Genomic DNA, 20,076 nt, shown 5'->3' on the forward strand with positions numbered 1-20,076 from the left:
CCGTAAGTTGTAAAGATTTGAAACTTGGAGGGATGGTAGTACTCACACCGCCTACAGTGTGATCAAGGCTCGCCCCTATCAGCCTAACAGGGGCGCTATAGTGATCAAAAGTACGAAATCACTCATAACTCCTAAGCTGTCAGTTGCAGGCTCATGTGTCTTGTTTTAGGGAAATTTTTGCATTTTTTTGCAAAACCTACTTGTGAACTAGTTCTAGGTTTTTCACCAGATTGGGAAAACATGTTGAAATATACCCTTTGCAAAGCTATAATGTGGTACTTCAGAAAAGGGGCCTGTCCATATATACCCAAAAGCCTATAAAGCCTAAACGAAAACTCAAAACTTCACAAAACCCGCTGAGCACATGCGACAGGTGATTCCTAAAAAAGTATGCAAAGTTTCAGGGAGATCAAACCAGCTGGCGCTATAACAGTCATAAATGTCATAAAAACATCATATTTCTATGGTAAATCGCCTGGATTTGACAAAAATGCCTTTTTAATAATTGATTTAGGTGGTTACAGGCTTGCTGAATAATATGTAATGTTTTTTCCTTATGTGCTTAAATACCTAAAGCGCTTAAACCTCGGTAATCACTGCTTGCTATATTTTTAATTAGTTTTTTGAAATGTAACATTTAAATATTCAAATGTCATTCAAATATTCAAACTTGAATTAAACGATATATAAATTACTTTAAATTAAAAAGTTGTTAATAAAACAAAGACTATTAGAGTATGTTTTGCAAGAAAATACTATTTCAGTTTTTCTACTTCAAAATGTCACGTTCAATTCAATGTGTTACTTAATGTTTCTCCAGTATAGTAATAAAACTGTCATATTTGATGCATGTAAGGCCTACTAAAGTGCATGAGAAAAAAATCATTTTGAGACCTTATAATTTGTATTTGAATTGAAATCTACAGGCACAAATAAATAAAGTGTAATAAACACTTAAATGTATATTTTGAATGTTTCTTGCCACTAGTCTGAAAGCAGACAAGTTATGGAATTAAAATAGTCCAGTGCATGTCTTGCCTAAATGTAGTACAGTAAGGCGTAGCCATTTATAGTATGCTGTAGTGTAGAATAAGATGATAATTTATTGGCTCCATTGCAGATTCTCTGTGCAGCGTTGGAAGGAACATTCAGAGAAGTGTGAGAAGAGACACAGTGTTCTGAGAGAAACCTCACTGTAATATCCCTCATTAATCACTGATGACTTCAGCACACCAAAGTAATCACAGGTACACACACACACACACACACACTGTTTAATGAAGAGTCTAATACTTACGATCAGACAGACAGGAGCTGAGCAGTAAAGGTGGTTCTTCATCTTCTTCAAAATATTCTTCTATACTCATGTAATCTGAAAAAGACACGACAAGAACTCAGTGACACATGCAGCAAATATAGCATCATCAGCGTCAGCAGAAACCACCATAACCTCACGATGCCAGAGACAGGTAAATAGCACTTAGACTCTCTTGTGATAGACACAGTGGGTTTGTATGTGATCTATAAGCTACAGCGTGACATAAATAGTCAGCTGAACTATAGCAGGCCTGTGGTTTGGGGCAGCACTGCTTTTCTTGGACTATTTTTAGACCAAATATGCCCAGTCAGGCCAGAAACCACTTACTGGATGTACAGGAGCGAGAGAGAGAGAAATGGTTCTCTGATGAGAAGGTCATGAAGACATAGCTGAGTTTATCATCAGTGTTAAAATCATTACAACTATTGATCAAAAAGCTGTGGATCTCAGACCCTCTTCTTCTCAAATAAATAAAATTCACTGGAGTTTCTTACTTCTCAGATTTTGTGTCAAGGAAAATGATTGGTAATCTCACATCCCATCTAGTTTAATAAGAGTTTAAAAAGAGATCTGAGGTCTCACAATGTGCCTCAGTGTGCAAACAGACTAAATATGACCAAATGATTAATATGACTAAAAGAACAAATGAGTTCTCTTCATATTCATTTTACACTGTTAAAAAAAATAAAAATTATATATGTTTTGTTTAAATTTGTTAAAAAAAAAAAAAGATTTACAAATAAATCAATAAACAGTAAGTTGAGTTCAATGTTACTTACCGATTTTTTGTAATTATTCATTAAATGTACTAGTAATTTCTCAGAAAAATTGTCTCGACACCATTTTTTTCAGTGTAATCTTAGATATGACAATTTTTTTTTTAAAGACTTCCGAGCTCTGAATGAGCTATTTTTACTTATTTTATTAGTTTACTCATAGTTAGTTTTGAAGACATAATAAGAACTACTTATTGAACATTATGTAAAAAAATTGAAAGTTACATAAAAAAAAAAAAATAAATAAATAAATAAAATCTAAACTGTAACAAAAAATATGTGGGGAAAAAAAAGAGGAAAAGGTACTAGTAATTTTTAAATAAAATAAAATAAAATAAAACTGTACTTAATAAAATAAATCTAAACTGTAAGAAAAAAATCTTCAGGGAAAAAAAGGGAAAAGGTATTGGTCATTTTTAATTTAATTAATTTATAGACATTATGTTTTACCCTAAAACACAATGCAATGCTTAATTCAAAATACAAGTAAAAAATCATGTGAAAAATCAATACAGAAAAATTACTTCATATTATTATTTTTACAGACCTTTCTTTCAGTGTAAAGACATTAAAAACAAGACAGATTTCTGTAAGATAAAACATTTTTTGGAAGTTTGTTATATTTGTTAGACATTTGTTTTGTTTCTCTCTAACAAAAAAAAAAAAACATTACAAAAACTATATACTAAATCTCCATATAATATTAAGTTATTTAAACTATGAAAAAAATAAAACAATCCTAAATATAACACTTCACCACCCAGTTCCACCGCAGATATTGAAAAGACATAAACAACATCATAATCACTAAGACAACCAGACACCTGTGCTGCTTTGATCTCGTCGCCATGACAACAGAACGCACACAGGTGCCGACTGAGCGCCACACTTACCCCAGGGTGGTGCTGTGCTCTGTTGCCCTGGTAACAGCCGAAGATGCTCTGCTCACTATGATAACGCCAGCTCACTGTCCCACTGTACCTGTCTGCATAACGCTGTCATTCCTTATACTGCCACTCAAAACCACAGCTCCTCCCACCACCCGAGAGAAGCCCCTCCTCCTTCACCACAATCCTCCAATCACATGAGTTTACTGCTGATTTACACATTGTGGTGGAGAGGTTTTTTTTTATATTTCAAGTAAACCCAAGTGAAGAATATAAAACATGAATGAATAAAAACACAATAGCTGAGCTGAGAGAGCACGTGTACGTCTGCAAGACATTTTGGCCCACGCCGGTCTCTGCTGCCTGTGATTTTAGCACATGACTACGCCAAAAGTTCATTATGCCTACACTACACATATCTACCCTAACGGTGAAGTGATTATGCCAAGAAGGACATGTTCCCGGATCGTCCTTGTTTGGCCTGACGTGACATTCCTAGCAACAAATCATATTTTAGGAACGGATGAAAAGGGATTTCTTTCCCATTAAGTAAGACTTTATTTGTATTTATTTTATAACGCATTTATTAAAAAAAAATATTTTAATTATTTTAAAATATATACAGATTTAAATAAACTGTATTTAGACTACATATAATTTAAAAAAAAATGATAATAATTTATGGATAATTTGTCAAAAAAAAAAAAAAAGGCTTGATTGTCATTAAAATAACACAATAAAACGTTAATAATGTCTCATTGGGCCTACAAATTTAATTAATTTCTATTATTAATGTAAAATGCTGCCTGAAAATTTTTTACATGAGATTCACCCACAAAACATTTTAGGTTTGGCTTGTTTAGATAATAAAAAACCCACAGAAATTTTAGCCAATCGAGTTTTTAGAGAATTTTCAGAAAATGATACAGTCTGTAAACCAAATGTTTTCCATGAATTAAGTGTATTTACAGTAGTCAGCATTTGAAGTGGATCAAAACCTTTTATCAAAGTTGTCCTAAAACCAATACAATACCTGTCCTTGTCTTAGGACAACTTTGATCCACTTCAAATGTTGACTAGTGTAGTGTTGGATCAAAGCAGCTTTTTTATAGATGAAAAAGTCATTTGGAAGCTGGAATAACCTTATACTGCTTTGGAGAGTAACCTGCTAAATTCCTGCTAAAAATAACTAGTCTCACCCACATCCGGTGGGGAATAGTTTAAATCAAGACTAGTTAAACTTATACTTCTGAGCGTTTCAGCACGCAAATAAATGCATGAATGCAACAAACAAATGAGTTTATAATTTTGCCAGCGACCATTCAGTCGCCCTTCTCGACAAATGACAGGGAGAAAAGTTCAAAGAATGAACGAACACCCACCTCCTCCTCCTCCGAACCCGGCCGCCCACCCACAAACCACCACACAGAAATGGCTCGTCCTTCACATTTCAAGATCAACTGCCAGTCAGACGTGCCTCATGCCTGCTTAAATTTAGCTCTTTCATTAAAAAGCAATAAAGTCGCAACGAACAGTAATTACAGTTCTTGCAGCTCTATCTCCGTACTGTCCAATTTCCCATTCCGTGGCTTTGGGAGCGCATGAAAAAATGGCATAAAGTAAATAAAACAACAACAAACATAAAACAATCACCTAGAATTATCCATTTTGGGATCTGTCATGTTACAAATTGGAAGCGATGAAGGGGTTGCCCTGGGCTGGGCCCAGTTTTCGTTTTGCCAGCATGTCGCTCCAGGATCCACACTCGAGTTCTAGACCGGAATCGAGCCATGATACAAGACAAAGCGAGAGTCCCGGACCGGTCCAACAGTATAGCTCTATTCTACAGCCAAACCTTCAGACTAGAAACCACAGTCTAGCCATCGCTAGACTGATACATTTTTTAAGCGTTGGGAAGTATTGATCAGCTACCACAAAATAAATAGACACAGGCATCAAATGCAATTCAAAATACATCTAAACCCACAACAGGAACACACAACATCTCATATCACTCAAATCAGTAATCATGCTGCTGGTTAATCACACCACAGACGGTCTTCAGAGGAAAATGGAAAGTTTGTTTGATTTGTTTCAGCTGAGCTTGCAGATATACAATAAAACTAGACTGTAATACTTCACTTTACAACTATGTTTCAAACAGGAAACATTCTCAGAATCTCAGAACGTAACATTCCAGCAAGGTTCACTCAAAGTTCTGAAAAACATTCTTTCAGGAACATTAATACAGCAATAAGCCCCAAGAGGCTGTGGTTTACAGTGAATTTATAACAGCTAAGGGGTGTTGTTAGACACGATGCGAAGCTGTTATAAATTCACTGTAAACCACAGCTTCACAGGGATTATTGCTTTTATAAAATGGTTATTCCATATATGTAGTAAGGTTTTACAAAATAAAACAGAGCAAATAAAGTGTAATGATACAAATAAAAACAGTATTCTTCCACCAAACAATGTAGTTCCTCAAAAACGGCTGTCGTTGCAACAAAGTGGTTGCCGAGCAACACACAGATGTAAACAAATACGTATGTTTGCTTAACCAATCAGAATCAAGGATCAGAACTATCCATTTTATAATGGAATGTTTGTAACGTTAAGTAATCTGGTCTTTAAAAATGTTTTTAAAACATAAGCACAAAAACGTTGTTTATACATTATTCATGGAACATTTTTCCTAAAATGTTTTAGATGTTCATCCAACATTTGTAAATGTTACTACTTGTTTTAGAACGTTCAAAGAACATTCAAAAGTAACGTTCCCAAAATATTTGGAAAATGATAACATTGAATGCTCTAAGTTTCTTGTGCAAAAATACAGTAAAATTGTGAAACATTCGTAGAACAGAAAATAAAATAATTTTAAATGTTTTCTATTTGAATATATCTGAAAATGTAATTTATTTGTGTGATCAAAGCTGAATTTTCACTACAATCCTTCAAAATTCATTCTAATATGCTGTTTTGCTGCTCAAGAAACATTTCTGATCATTGTCAGTGTTGAAAACAGTTGTGCTACTTCATATTTCTCATACATTTTCTTAAGACTTTTTGATAAATGGAAAGTTCAAAAGAACAGCATTTTTTTTTTCATTGTTACAAAATATGTCACACATTCTTTACTGTTACTTTTGATCAATTTAATGAATCCTTGCTGAATAAAAGTATACTTTTAAAGTATTAAGAAGTATTAAATGTGCAATTATAGTGCACTTCAAATCTTTAAAGTATGTTAAAAAAACTGTACTGGCAGATAATATAATATTAATGAAAAAGACCACTTTTGTTAAGTTTCTTAACATAGTAGAAAGTCAACTAATGATTTAAAATAGTCCAATTTAATAATATAATCTAATATAATAAAAAAAAAAAAACTTATTTTGAGGTGTTGACTAACATAATAAAGCACATGTAAAATACATGATTTTAATTTTAACTGTAATGTGTTGTTCAGTTTAAATTGTAAATATATGTGACCCTGGACCACAAAACCAGTCATAAGGGTCAGTTTTTTGAATTTGAGATTTATGCATCATCTGAAAGCCTAATAAATAAGCTTTTCATTGATTGTTAGGATAGGAAAGTATTTGGTCAAGATACAACTATGTGAATATTAGTTTACCTTACATGTACTTTACCTTACTTTTGATCAATTTAAAGCATTCTTGCTGAATAAAAGTATTAAAAAGTATTAAAGAATTACAAAAACAACCCTATTGACCTTATTAAAGAATTTAAGCCATGTGAGCTTGTCTTGTAACTTCTGTCAGCATGTCTTGCCGCTGACATGTGCCTACTACCACGTGTCACTTCCTGTTCTCACTCTGAAACTTCAACACCGCCGTCTTTCTTCAAATCCCCACCAGCCTGATGATGCTGACAAATATAGCCTGAGATTTTAATAGCCAGACACTTTCCATTTTCCTACCCTCGTCTCTTTCTTTTCCTTCAAATGAACTGACCACTGTTTGCTTTCAGCTGCTAACAGCATATTGTGTAGTATGTTTTGCATGTTTCAAGATACATGCAAACCACACGCCGCGGCCGGTGACCACCACACTCCCTCTGTCACCAGGGGTGAGGAACGTTATGCAACATTTACAGTGTACAAAGAGGGAAGCCGAATACAAACCTCATCACACAATGGGTTGAAAAGGGAGTTTCTGCTCATAAAGCTGCATTGGGTTTCATTTTATGATGCTTATGAACAAAACAAGAATCTACAACTATGATGCACTGAGCAGATCAATGGCAAACCAAAAATGTGTTTTGGAAACCTGTGTGAAAACAGTCACTATTTTTGCAAATTCATTTGGCAGTGCTACTGACTACACCTGCTTACATTTTACTTTGGTTTTGTACAATTTTTGCACTTCATTGGGTGGAACTGTTTTTCAAAACCCAAAATGACTTTGCATTTGCTAATAGCTTTTAAATCAGAGTTAAAGACATTGCAGTGGTAAATTAAGTGTTTTGTTGCTTGTTTTGAAGCATCTCATGTTCCTGTTTTGGAGCGTTTGCAGTTAAAAGACGAGGTCACCGATACACAAACATGATTATGGGCCATGTGCATCATTCTACTGCGGTTTCTGCTCAGAAAAACAGAGGAAAACCAATTATTCTCTGAGATGAAACATCTGCCTGTTCAAAATAAGGCCCTTGATGTCATGCCTAAATAACAGTTGCCAACCACCGTTCCGGACAAATACCTACAAAATGGCTATTATCTGCTCCTATGCACAAGAGATTTGACTATTCATAACCACTATAGATACCATAACGATTGCTGTTTCACCATTAAACACATGATTGTCTCATAAGTATTAGACTGCGTCTATATTTAGGTTTGTTTGTTGTTTACTCAGTGTTGGAAGTGCTATTTTGACACAAGACGAACAATTTTGATTGTTGACTTCAAACCAGTGAAGGTAAAAAACACACTGAAGCTTTTTAAGAGGACAATACTGATTTATACTTAAATAGTTTTATACAACTGTATGTTGGCAATATTATGCAATCAAAGCATCAAAGGGACTTCAGCAGCATCAATGCTTCTACTGAGTACAATGCTTGTACTTCTGTCGTTTGTATTTTTCCATCAAGTGTTTATTTACTGTAGTAAACACAAGCTGGCGGTAACCACGTCGATGCTGAGAATGTAAACCGACACAGTGAGAAAGAACGTCACTGGTGTAGGATTGCACCCGTTTGATTGAAAGACTGACATCACCACCTATAAGGGAACAGACTGTTTGCTTACAGACTATCACAGCATTCAGAAGACACATCACTATCTATAATAGAAAAAGAGAAAGAATGTATAAGAAGGAAATGTAAAAAATGAAACAAGGAAGGAGGACATTATAAGATGCATGACTTGGCCAACCTCTATATAGGGTGGTGAATCTCACCACCCTATAACATTGCTGAGATCATTCTGGCAAATAAATATAAATGCAATCCATATGTTAAGTGATTGCACATTGCCAACAACTGAGATTCTCACAGCATGATTTGCAAATAAGAAAGGAATGGTCTAACTGTAAAATGCAAACAGCTAAACCTAAGTGAAAAAGAAGTGCGCTTAAATGTAAAAGTAATAATAAAGTTGTAAATGTTTTACTTTTGATTTCATTGTAATTATTGACTACATTTATTAGCAATTTCTGAGTAAAAATTGACATTTTTTAGTGCATTTCAAAGGCAATAGAAGTAACTATGAAACTACATGTAAAATCACTCCTAAGTTCAACTAATGAAATTTAATATAAATTTAAACTATTATACATTTTTATTTGAATGCAATAACATGCAACTAAATGTATGAAAACATTACATTAATTTTAAGTTTTATTGTATTTATAAGTATGTTCTTTTAAAGAAAGCTTTTTCGTAATAAGTGCTCTTTGTTACTTCTTTTTCACAATGGAACGCCTGTTGGACCTGGAGGGAGATGAGCTCATTTTAAAAGGTTGGAAATTAAATACCAGGAAAATGCTTCCTTGATGTGGAACAATTCCAGTTCCTGAGGGGGTATTTCCACCTTTACTTTTATATTAGCAGGAATGTTAAATGCACCCATATGCCAGCATCAAAGTGAAGTTTTGTACACTTCTGATAGAATATATTTACATATTATAATTCATATTCGTTAACCAAAGAAGCTCTTCAAAACTCTTCAAAGGAAGCCAAACATCTTGAATAAGGGAGGTCACAACCTTTGCCTTTAGATGAATTGGTCACCCAAATCCACTGGCCGTGTCTTGTTTTCCAAACCCGTAATTATCCTTCACTACAAGAATGCCATATTACCCAAGCTGCCCCGTGCTAATGAATGGATGCCAGCTTTTGCGGAGTGCTCAGGTCATGTGGCCGTGCATCTGATGGAGAGGGGACTCCCTGTCACATGTCCGTCTATGCCCTGTAATAACACCCTCAACAGGCCCGAACGTGGCTCCGGCACCAAGTGCTGGATCATCACATCCTGAATAGTAACAGTTTCCCTTTGTGTTGGTCTTTGTGGTCACAGCTAGTGTAAAAACGAACATTCCTGTAGCACAACATGGTGCTAGTGACGCCAAGATGCTGGGTTTACTTTCAAGCAAACGGACATAGTAAAGTACACATTTCAAAAATGACTCAGTGGGTTTCAGTATGCTAGTGATTCTGACTCAGAAAAGAACTGTTCTTTTGAGTCAAATCTTTGTGGTGAATTGGCTGAACTGGTTCAAAAAAAACAATAGAATGATTTGTTCACAGTTCTCAAGTCAACTAAACCATAAATAATTCATTCACAAAACAGACTGAATCACTCAGAGAAGATCTAAAAATCAACAAACTATGGAGTCCTTAATTCAATAATGAATCATTCACAAATCAGACGGAATCACTCAGAGTTCACACAGTTTTGTAGTCAACAATCCATTGACCAAGAGTGATTCCTTCACAGACCAAACTGAGTTGCTCAGAACAGTTCTTGAATCAACTGAATCAGTTCTTGTTCTGAGCAGTTCTCATTCAACAACTCACAGACCATAATTTGTTCACAAATCAGACTGAATTGTTCATAGCAGTTTTTCAAATCAACATTCCACTGACTAACTGAACCAAGAATGATTTGTTCACAAACCAAACTGAATCATTCAGAGCAGTTCTTAAATTAACATTCCACAGACTCACCGAACCAAGATTGATTCTTTCACAAACCAAACTGAATCACTCAGAGCAGTTCTTGAATCAACATCCCATTGACTCGTCGGACCACGAATGATCCATTCACAAACCAAACTGAATCTCTCAGAGTAGTTCTTGAATCAACAACCCACTGACTTATTGTACCAAGAATGATTTGTTCACAAACCAAACTCAATCACTGGTTCTTCAATTAATAACCCAGTGACTCATAGAAGAATCACTCAGTGCACTCACCCAATGACCATGATTTTTTCACAAATCAGACTGAATCTCTCAGAGCAGATTTCTATTAAAAACCCACTGACTCACTGAACCAAGAATGATTCATTCACAACCAAACTGAATCAGTCAGAGCAATTCTCGAATCAAAAACCCACTGAGTCACTGGACCAAGAATGATTCTTTTACAAACCAAACTGAATACTGATACTTCATATCAACACACTTGCAAACAGTGTCACGAAACAGCAATTTCACCATGTCTTAATTCACAGAAATATCATAATGTATCTTTAATGTTCAGTCAGACAACTCTATGTATCACAGTAGTGGAGTCAGCAGAAGCTACAGGCACACAGAGTAAATCCCTACTGATCTGAGGTCAGAGCGGTCGGCGTGCCAGCAGCGCCCAAACCGCGCAGAGGTCAACACGGACGCGGCGGCCAACGCAGGTAGATGTCTGCACGCGAGGGAGGGAAAAGTCTACAGTAAATTTGGTTCGTTTCTGGTGAAACGGTCCACCAAGACAAATAATGAAGCTTTAATTAAACCATTGATTCCTGCATCCAGCCGTGGAGGGTTTGGACTCTGCCCAGACGTTTGCTTCATAATTTCAGAGGAGCGTGCCCAATGTCAGAGCGCAATGGCTCCTGCCAACCAAACTCCCACTTCAAAACTCTGAATTGGTGCTGTCGCTTCAGTACGGGTCAAGCAGAGAGCATGGGTAATTACAGATAACAGACCAAGCAAGACCTCTCGGGCTTCCGGACAGAGTTTGGACAGCAGAGTCACACTAACAGAATCAGGATGGTCAGATGAACTCTATCAAAACAAAACTATGCAAGCATATGAAAAATGCATGGACAGCTATGCAAACACATGAACATAAGTCTTGTTCAATATGCAAACATTCTGCCACAGTCTGGCACTTGTGCAGATGAATTTCTCTGAACAGACTGCTGAATACTCCAATGAGAATCAAAGTAAATCTGCATTAAGCAGTTTGAACTACATATTGCTTCAGAAGCACTTTCCCATATAGATTTTAACTGCCTAATGCACATTGCACACAAAAATGCTACTATATCTGCCTCTAATGCCTTTCTGTGTACAGTAGGGTGGACCAGAATTAAAAGTGGATTAAAAGTTGAGTGTAAAATGGTGCAGACTTCACACTGATGAGTCAAAAATCTAAAATCAGATGCGAAATATATTACAACGCGTGAGTCTGCCGGCCCGTCCCATGTCAAACATTGCCAGTATTAGAGTCATGCATTTAATCATGCTGCTTTATAAAGCATTTGTATAGCTCAAAATGCTGAACACGCTAATAATAGTGCATATTTATTTAAAACGTGAGCATAAAACATGTTTAGGCATTTTGTTAGTGCCTCAGCAAACAAAAAAAGTCAAACTACAAAGACGTGGCAATAATTACATCCTGCTTTATAACAGTCTAGGCTGTGCACCAATGCTGCGTATCTTTATAATATTCATGGAGGGTTTACAAAAGATGTTAATTATAACGACAAGGGTGGCGCCTTGTACTTAAAGACTTTTAAATAGGAATCTTGGGATATATCCAACATGCTCTGGTGCCTATAGGCTGACACATAGGTTATATGTTGTATAACACAGCATTTTTGTTTATAGTGCAGACTATAAATTATGCATGCAGCACAAACATGTGTTTCCAGCTGGTATAAACCGCAGCTGGTGCAGTGCGTGCCAAAGTCTGGAGCCAGAATGTGTGTGTGTGTGTGTGAAGCTGCCCAGTGGGCGACACATCATGATGAGCTGTATTTAAACACGCTCGCTGCCTTTTCCTAGTTAACTGGGTTCAGTGGAAAAGAGCAGAACAATTTGTGATCCCTGAATGATTTAGAGCTGAAGTGGATGACACCATGACAGGAGGTAATTGACAGTAATATATAATTGTGTTAAGCTTCGTTTTGTAAAATCAATAAGTGCTGTTCCTCATTCTACTCTCATATATCAAATTTGTGGAAACTGTAGCAGGTACGAGATGTTTATAGACCCTCCATAAATGCTGTTGGTAAGTTCACAACATGCAGTAAAACACAATGTACTTGTAATGCCAATGTCATTTTGGTGCATAATGCAATAATAAAATGCTAAATTGTTGAGTCAAATTTTATAATGAATATATGCATAATACATAACAGATCAGTGATTCTCTTTACAACAATGTACCTTTGTAAACACAGTTTTTACCAAAATACCAAAGTGACAACAGTACAGATATTGTTATTGCTGTAATAAACTCATTTTTGGGAAATGTAATAACATTAGAATAAACCTAAACTGCTTTCAGAATATTTATTATTGTTGACACTGATGGTTAAAAAGTTACTTGAATGAAAAAAAGAAATAGACTTTTGTCAGAAAATATAATGCATAGTATATATACATATACATATACATATACACAAATATGCATATATGAAGAGTTCAGATGCAAAACCAGCTAAAAGCCTTCTTGGTCAAAAATAATGATACTGAGTGAATGCTCCTGACACATATTATACGTTCATCAAATACTTTTACTTCAAACTCTTTAAATTTCAGCCTCAGCCCAATCAGAAGTACCAGTACTTACATAGAAACCTATACAAAGTAGCCAGAAAAAATGTGAATTTTATAGAAATGCGTCAGATGGATTTAGAGGCTTTTGCGTCTGAACTCTCCATATGTAATTATTAAAACATATGAATCAACACTGAATCATCACTTTATCACTATACAGTGTAATGCTATAATATTTAACGTTATCGACTGTTATCAAGACCTTTTTTATGCGTCTTTAAAGGAGGAATTCTAATCATAATCAAAAGCAGTAACTTAAAAGTAATGATTAAATAATCATTGTTTGAACTTACCTTTATCAAAACTGTATCAAAATGAACGTTGAGAAACTATAATAATCATGTTAAAGTGTTTTTTTAAAAAAAGTGACAGTTTTACAGCCCTTGAATGAAAGCTTCAGACGAGTGCAGTAGGAGTATCACGAAACACTAGCCAACTCAACACATTTCTATTGTCTCCAATGAGGAACGTTTTAGTAGAAATATCTACAAGACTCTTTTTTAAAACTTTAAGGAGACCAATATATTGTAGTACGGCTCAGTACAGTATATCCACACTCATGTGAGTACGCAGTATACACTACAGGACACACAGTCGCATTCACAAGTTACTGAAAAAATACCGGCAAAAATGCCGCATCCGCACCGCAACTGTCACCATCTGTTAAAAAAACTCTTTCACAAAGTGAATAAAGTTTGTATCTTTTCTTACCTGTTTTACTGTGAAATCATAAGTGTCCTATAATCATCATATGCCGGATGTGTGATCTATAATTACAAAAACAGAGGGAGAGAGAAACAGAACCGCAGAGATGAGCAGAGCGATCCAACATTTGAACCGAGTCACTGAGAACAGAGAGGAACACGTCACACCGCGTGTAACATGAGCTTCACCTCCCACCTACCAGTGCACGCGCACGCGCACGCGCGCGCGCGCGCTCTCTCGGTCTCTCTCTCTGTTGGTTCCAATGAAGACTTACCGCACTGTCAAAATAGTATATCCAAGATATACATGAGTTTGTTTCTTCATCAGATCTGGAGAAATATAGCATTCCATCACTTGCTCACCAATGGAAGTGAATGGGTGCCGTCAGAATGAGAGTCCAAACAGCTGATAAAAACATCACAATAATCCACAAGTAATCCACACCACTCCAGTTCATCAATTAACATTGTGTGAAGTGAAAGGCTGAATGTTTGTAAGAAACAAATACATCATTAAAATGTTTTTAACTTTAACCCAATGCTTCCGGCTAAAATAAGAGTCCTTCTATCCATTACAAAAAAGCTTTCTCCATTATATAAGTTGTCTGGTCTGAAACAGCAGAGGCATTTACAAGCCAAAACTTGTTTGAATGACCAATGGAGGAAGTGTTTAAGGAACAGAAATTATTTTTGCAATCTTGTTTTATATCATTAATTTTTTATCAATGTTGGTTAAAGAAATAGTTCAGCCAAAAATGAAAATTTGCTGAAAATGTATTCACCTTCAGGCCATCCAAGACGCAGATGAGTTTTTTTTCTTCATCAGAACAGGTTTGGAGAAATTTAGCATTACATCACTTGCTCACCAATGGAAGTGAATGGGTGCCGTCAGAATGAGAGTCCAAACAGCTGATAAAAAAGTAATCCACACCACTCCAGTCCATCAATTAACATCATTTTAATCAGCTGTTTGGACCCTATTCACTGTCGTAGATCCACTGATGAGCAAGTAATGCAATGCTAAATTTCTCCAAATCTGTTCTGATGCATAAATACACTCATTTACAATTTTGGCTTAACTATATGCGACACTTGATTTGATAATGAATTGACATTCATCTAGAATGTTCCCCCCAAGTAAAATGAAGTAGAAACAGGGGGAGAATCTCTCCCTCTTTCTTTCTCTGTCATGTGGGACATATATAAAAGCAAACATCTCACCTTCTGCTTGATCTAAATAGTTGCTCTGTTCTTTCAGTTTTGCATATTTCTGTCTCTCCAGCACTGTATGCACAGAATGCACTCATGCAGCATAAACACTTGCCGCAGGGCAGTTTAACACAATCTCACACTATTGTCATTCCAGGTGTGTATTAACAGTGAGCCCTACAGCAAGAAAACAAGCAAATTCTTAATAGAATTCTGAATTAACCATTTCACTCTGAATGAATCTGAGGAATCCAGGTGGTTGAAGGCGTGCATACCCAAACTGTACTTACAGATGAGAGCAGCCAATGAAGTGTGCATTAAATTAAAGACCTAAACATTAACGTCTGGAACAAGCCTATAAAGTACAAGTAAACCCACCTGCCCTTAAAATGTTATTGCACATTAAATTAACACAGCATTTGTAACAGCTTTCAGGTTCAAATCACCAACTGAACAGCTGCAGATCAAAGTGTGTCATAACTTTCTAAACACTTTCGATTTTTAAAAAGCACGAAGGCTTTTGGGTGATCCAAAATAAGTTGTAACTATGTTTTTCAGCATAATAACATTAAATTATTTTTTTTGCACGTTTTAGTCTTACACAGCCCATTTACCCAGCCCGTAAGGCCCTAACTGTGTTCCTACTCCTCACTGATACAGGATGCACATGATTATTCAACCGTTTTTGTGTTTTTGGCTTAATTGGCATTAAGTCTTTTATTAAATGAGTGTTTATGGTTACTCAGACAGTGAGAGCTCATGTAGGCAGTATCATTCTTTGGTTTCTTCTACGCCAACTGCACTGAATCATGCGTCAGAATAAAAGCAGATCTCTCACACAAACCATAAACTGCAGGATCAGGCGATGAACATTCATTGCATGACATTATAAAGCTTTCTTTGTGCCCTCGAACAGCTAGTTCGCTGTGAGATGACGTGAATTGGTCTTGTGTATTTCATTCAGTTTGAATCAACTTTGGACAGTCATTCAGAACCAATGTGCTGCTGACACACCAGCCACATAAGCACTGCGTGTTTTCTTTCTTTTATAAATAAATTAATATTTTCATTCAACAAGAGTGCGTTAAATTGATCAAAAGTGACAGCAAAGTGATTTATAATTATACATTTGTTTTAAACAATAATCAGATATTCTTAAGCAGCAAATCAGCATATTAGAATGATTTCTGAAGGATCCTTTGACACTGTAGACTGGAGTAACGATGCTAAAAATTCAGCTTTGATCAAGGCAATAAATAATATTTTAAAATATATTAAAACATAAAACAGTTATTTTAAATTTCAATAAGATTTCACATTTTATTTACTTTATTATTTATTTTTCAAATAAATGCAACACACACACACGTTTTTAAACATAAATATCCTTACACTCCTTAAAATTCCTTAGGCTTGTTGTGACCAAATCTTGCATGCTAAATTGACAAGTTTTTTAAGAAGCTATTTTAATCTGAAACTACATGATGATTCACCTTAAATCACGTTTTATACCTAGTAATCGCACACTGGAGGAAATGATTAATAAAAGCAAGGAGTAAAATTATTAGGTGTGAATCATCACCTAGTTTTTGATGAATTGCAAACGGATTTTCACAACGATATAAGTCAAAACAGAAAACAAAAGAGTGTGGCGTAAAATTCTCTTACTTTAATTTCCACACGTTGCTGCATGATTTTAAAAATAAATTTTGTGACCCTGGACCACAAAACTATTCATAAGGGTCAGTTTTTTTTTAAAACGAGATGTATACATCACCTGAAAGCTGAACAAATAAGCTTGGGATAGGACAATATTTGGTCTAGTTACAATTATTTGAAAATCTAAAATCTGATGGAGTAAAAAAAACAAAATTCAGAGAAAATCATCTTTAAAGTTGTCCAAATGAAGTTCTTAGCAATGCATATTACTAATCAGAAATTAAAGTTTGATATATTTACGGTAGGAAATTTACTAAATATCTTCATGGAACATGATCTTTACTTAATATCCTAATAAATTTTGGCATAAAAGATTTTTTTTTTTTTAAACAATTATATTCAGAACTTCTGGCAACCACAATTTTCTTTAAAAATGTACCTTTTGTCTGAATTCTTATTTTGTGCCAGCTCACAATATTTGAAAACACATTCATAAACTTCCTGCGCATTGACAGTGACTCATATGACTGCGATGAGAGTCTGACGGGTTAGATCATGTGTGAGCGTGTTTGTAAATGAATTAACGAAGCCTCTGGATTCTGGCATCAGTGAATGTTTAATTACAAAGAAACCCACAGTGACAAAATAGGACAACGGTGTGAAATAAGCATGACGACTGTTACAAGGCCCGCAGACGTGGAGCGGCTTCTTTTCTCTTCTTTTAAAATACTGTAATAGTTTTAATTTAAATGAGACGGCACATGCCAAATGAGGAAAAAATAGACAAAAATACTTATAAAAATATGCCATTAGATTCATATGAACAATCGTGGACTGTGAGAGCACTATGTACAGAGAAAGGCAATATATACCAATATTTACAATAAACATTGATGACGTCTTTCACTAGAAAGGGCTGAGAGGGTCACTTACAACAGTAAGACTCGACTTAGGACTATCATCACTGATTGATTTAGATATTTGATTAAAAAGCAAAAAATGCAGACTCAGTTTATGAAAATATGATTCTCTGAGGATCCCGTTCGTAGTAAGAAGTTATCTCCGGAAATGCTTTGACGTTTCTACCTGCGAGTTCTTGGCACTAGCGTTCACAACTACTCAACAGATCAATAAAACAAACTTGCCAAAACTTCCCGTGATTTTCCACGCGTGATGCGCTCTGGGAAAGGTCTGACTTCACATCCTTCAGGTGAGCGAGAATTTGGGTGTGTTTGTGACTGACGCGGTTCTTTCCAGACAAACCAAGGCAGCTGAAATTGCTCATTTATCAGGAAGTGGCAGGCAGAGCGCTCGAGCAGTTAATTGTCTCTCGTAAGCGGCCACATGCAGCCGAAAGGCTGCAACCCGTCTGACTTCATTCTACCTGTCGTAATCTACACAAAGACACACTCACAAACAAGCACAGAGTTTATATCTACACTCCAAACTCTGTATGTCAAATCGTAGGTGCAGTCTTCAGCAACATCGTTTAAGAAAACACAATTCCCTTTCCTGAATTATCATGGTAATGAAAACGACCACTGAAATGATACAGCTGTTTATCGATGAATTTCACCAATCCTGTCAAATTATATTTCACCCCAACATTAAAATAAATTTGCATAAAAATGTTTATTTGATTATTTTATTTTTTGAAATTAGTTCATTTAATTAATCACATTTCCCCTAAATTCCAATACAGTACTGTGAAAAAATTACCATACCATGGTATGGAAGCCCATTTCCACCACAAGATAAAAAATAAAAACTTTTTCCTCCAAATTGTTTGATTTAAATGTACAATTATGAGTTATAAAGTCAACTCGCAATTTTGTTTTTTATTGTTTTTCTTTTTTGTGTACGTTCCTTATGTAAACAAGATTCCATACCATAGTATTTGTCGGATTAAACGTTAAAAAAAAAAAAAAAAAAAAAAAAAAAAAATGGAAGAATTAAAATTTATTACAGTAATGTGAATGAGATTTTGCATTACAATTTAAAAAAAGAATTAAGGGGAAATTAAGAAAGTACAAAAAATAGGCTTTATTTTCTTTATGCAAAATATCATTTCTTTTGATTTTGGGGCGAAATATGACCTGGATGCTTCTTCGCGAGATTCACCTGAATAATGTTTCAAAAATCTTACAAACGCGACCTCACTGACCCAACTTGAGTTGAGCGTCGAAATCTTTCAGTAGAGAAGAAAAAAACGCCAGACTACCTTATTTATAAATTAAGTGCTATAAAAAAAGACTTAACTAAAAATGAAAAAACATAAATACTGTACAAAAGGATTTTTGTCACAATACCTATATATGGAATGTCATTGCTGTTCTTTTACATAACATAGTGAAGTCTTACTTTTTTTTTTTTTATACATAAAAAAGATTCGATAACCAAAAGAATAAAGTGATAATGTGTAATAACTCTGACTGTGAGTTTGTCGGTTACTGAAGTAGTAAAGTGTGTGTGTTTGTGTCATATTGTAGGTACTCTAGCCTTATATTGCACATTGGTTACGCAAGATTAACTCACATCTCGCCCCGAATAACACAAACGAGAGCTTTAACAAAAACATCTTCATTCTCCAATGAAATCACAGTCTGTCAAGACCAGTAGTTGACCGTTAAAGTGTGCGGACTGTCCTCTCATAAAATGAAGGATGAAAACTCGTCTTTCCACTTAATATATCGATCCACATTACCCACAATCCTCCCTGCCTCGTGTGATGCATTTAAACTCTCTCTCTACCCTACAATTCTTGCTTCCTTTTTTTTCACTTCACCTTTTCCTGCTTTCTCGCTCTCTCTGACGTCTATCTTTTTTTTCGTTATTCATGATAATTTTGTCCGCTTTTTATACAGCTGCTTCAACACAATATTCAAAAGCGGCCACAGGAAACACCACATGGCAAGCAAGATATTTTACACCAAGAAACAAACAAAATGACCTATAACACAACGTAACAAAACAAACACCCCATTGCTTGACGTCTTAAACGCTCGTGCACAACGCATCAGAGAACAGGTAGGGGCGGGGTTTCGAGGGAAGTGCGTGGGCTGGTCCAGCGGCTTGTGTGTTGGGGGGCGGGGCTTCCGTTACACACGCCACAGCAGTAAGTGGTTGGTGCTGTCGTCCCGCCCCACCGTCTCGCTGCTATTGGTCAGTCTGAAGTCTTCGTAGCCGTCGCCGCCGCTGATGACCAGCAGGTTGGATTTGACGGGCAGGAGGGTGGAGGCGCGCCGTCGGGCGGAGTCTCGTCTCTGCAGACCTCCGCTGCTGCTCTCAGAGCTGTTCTGTGCTGAGTTCACTATAATAGAAATTCAGAATACGCACACATATTAGTCATTTGATGCCACTGCGCCACATGTAATTGACAGCCTCTATTTCTAGACAACTGTTTTGGATGCATCCAGTGGCAAGTATTAGTCAGGCCTAACCAGGCAACTTTAAAACACTTGTTTTTAAAACACTCAGTGAGTAGG

General features: G+C 35.8%; 2 protein-coding genes across 4 annotated transcripts in view; both read right to left on the bottom strand.

The window, feature by feature from the left end:
- The window catches only part of relt (RELT TNF receptor), a 33,776-nt gene extending 19,899 nt beyond the window's left edge, over positions 1–13,877 (bottom strand). The window contains exons 1-2 of one of the 2 annotated variants that reach the window (XM_051135345.1): positions 13,731–13,877; positions 1,298–1,372 (exon numbers count right to left, since the gene is read on the bottom strand). In XM_051135345.1, coding sequence (XP_050991302.1) covers positions 1,298–1,339 — 42 coding nt within the window. In that variant the 5' untranslated portion in view covers positions 1,340–1,372; positions 13,731–13,877. Of the gene's footprint in view, positions 1–1,297; positions 1,373–2,987; positions 3,064–13,730 lie in introns of those variants that run through there. The other variant, XM_051135346.1, reaches the window with a different exon arrangement.
- A 3,311-nt stretch (positions 13,878–17,188) lies between these two features.
- Positions 17,189–20,076, bottom strand: part of LOC127180677 (rho guanine nucleotide exchange factor 17) — an 88,008-nt gene continuing 85,120 nt past the window's right edge. For both annotated transcript variants that reach the window (XM_051134883.1, XM_051134882.1), the window contains one exon: positions 17,189–19,901. In XM_051134883.1, coding sequence (XP_050990840.1) covers positions 19,690–19,901 — 212 coding nt within the window. In that variant the 3' untranslated portion in view covers positions 17,189–19,689. The remainder of the gene's footprint in view (positions 19,902–20,076) is intronic.

Source organism: Labeo rohita, chromosome 18 (genome assembly GCF_022985175.1).
Source record: "Labeo rohita strain BAU-BD-2019 chromosome 18, IGBB_LRoh.1.0, whole genome shotgun sequence".
NCBI lineage: Eukaryota > Metazoa > Chordata > Actinopteri > Cypriniformes > Cyprinidae > Labeo > Labeo rohita.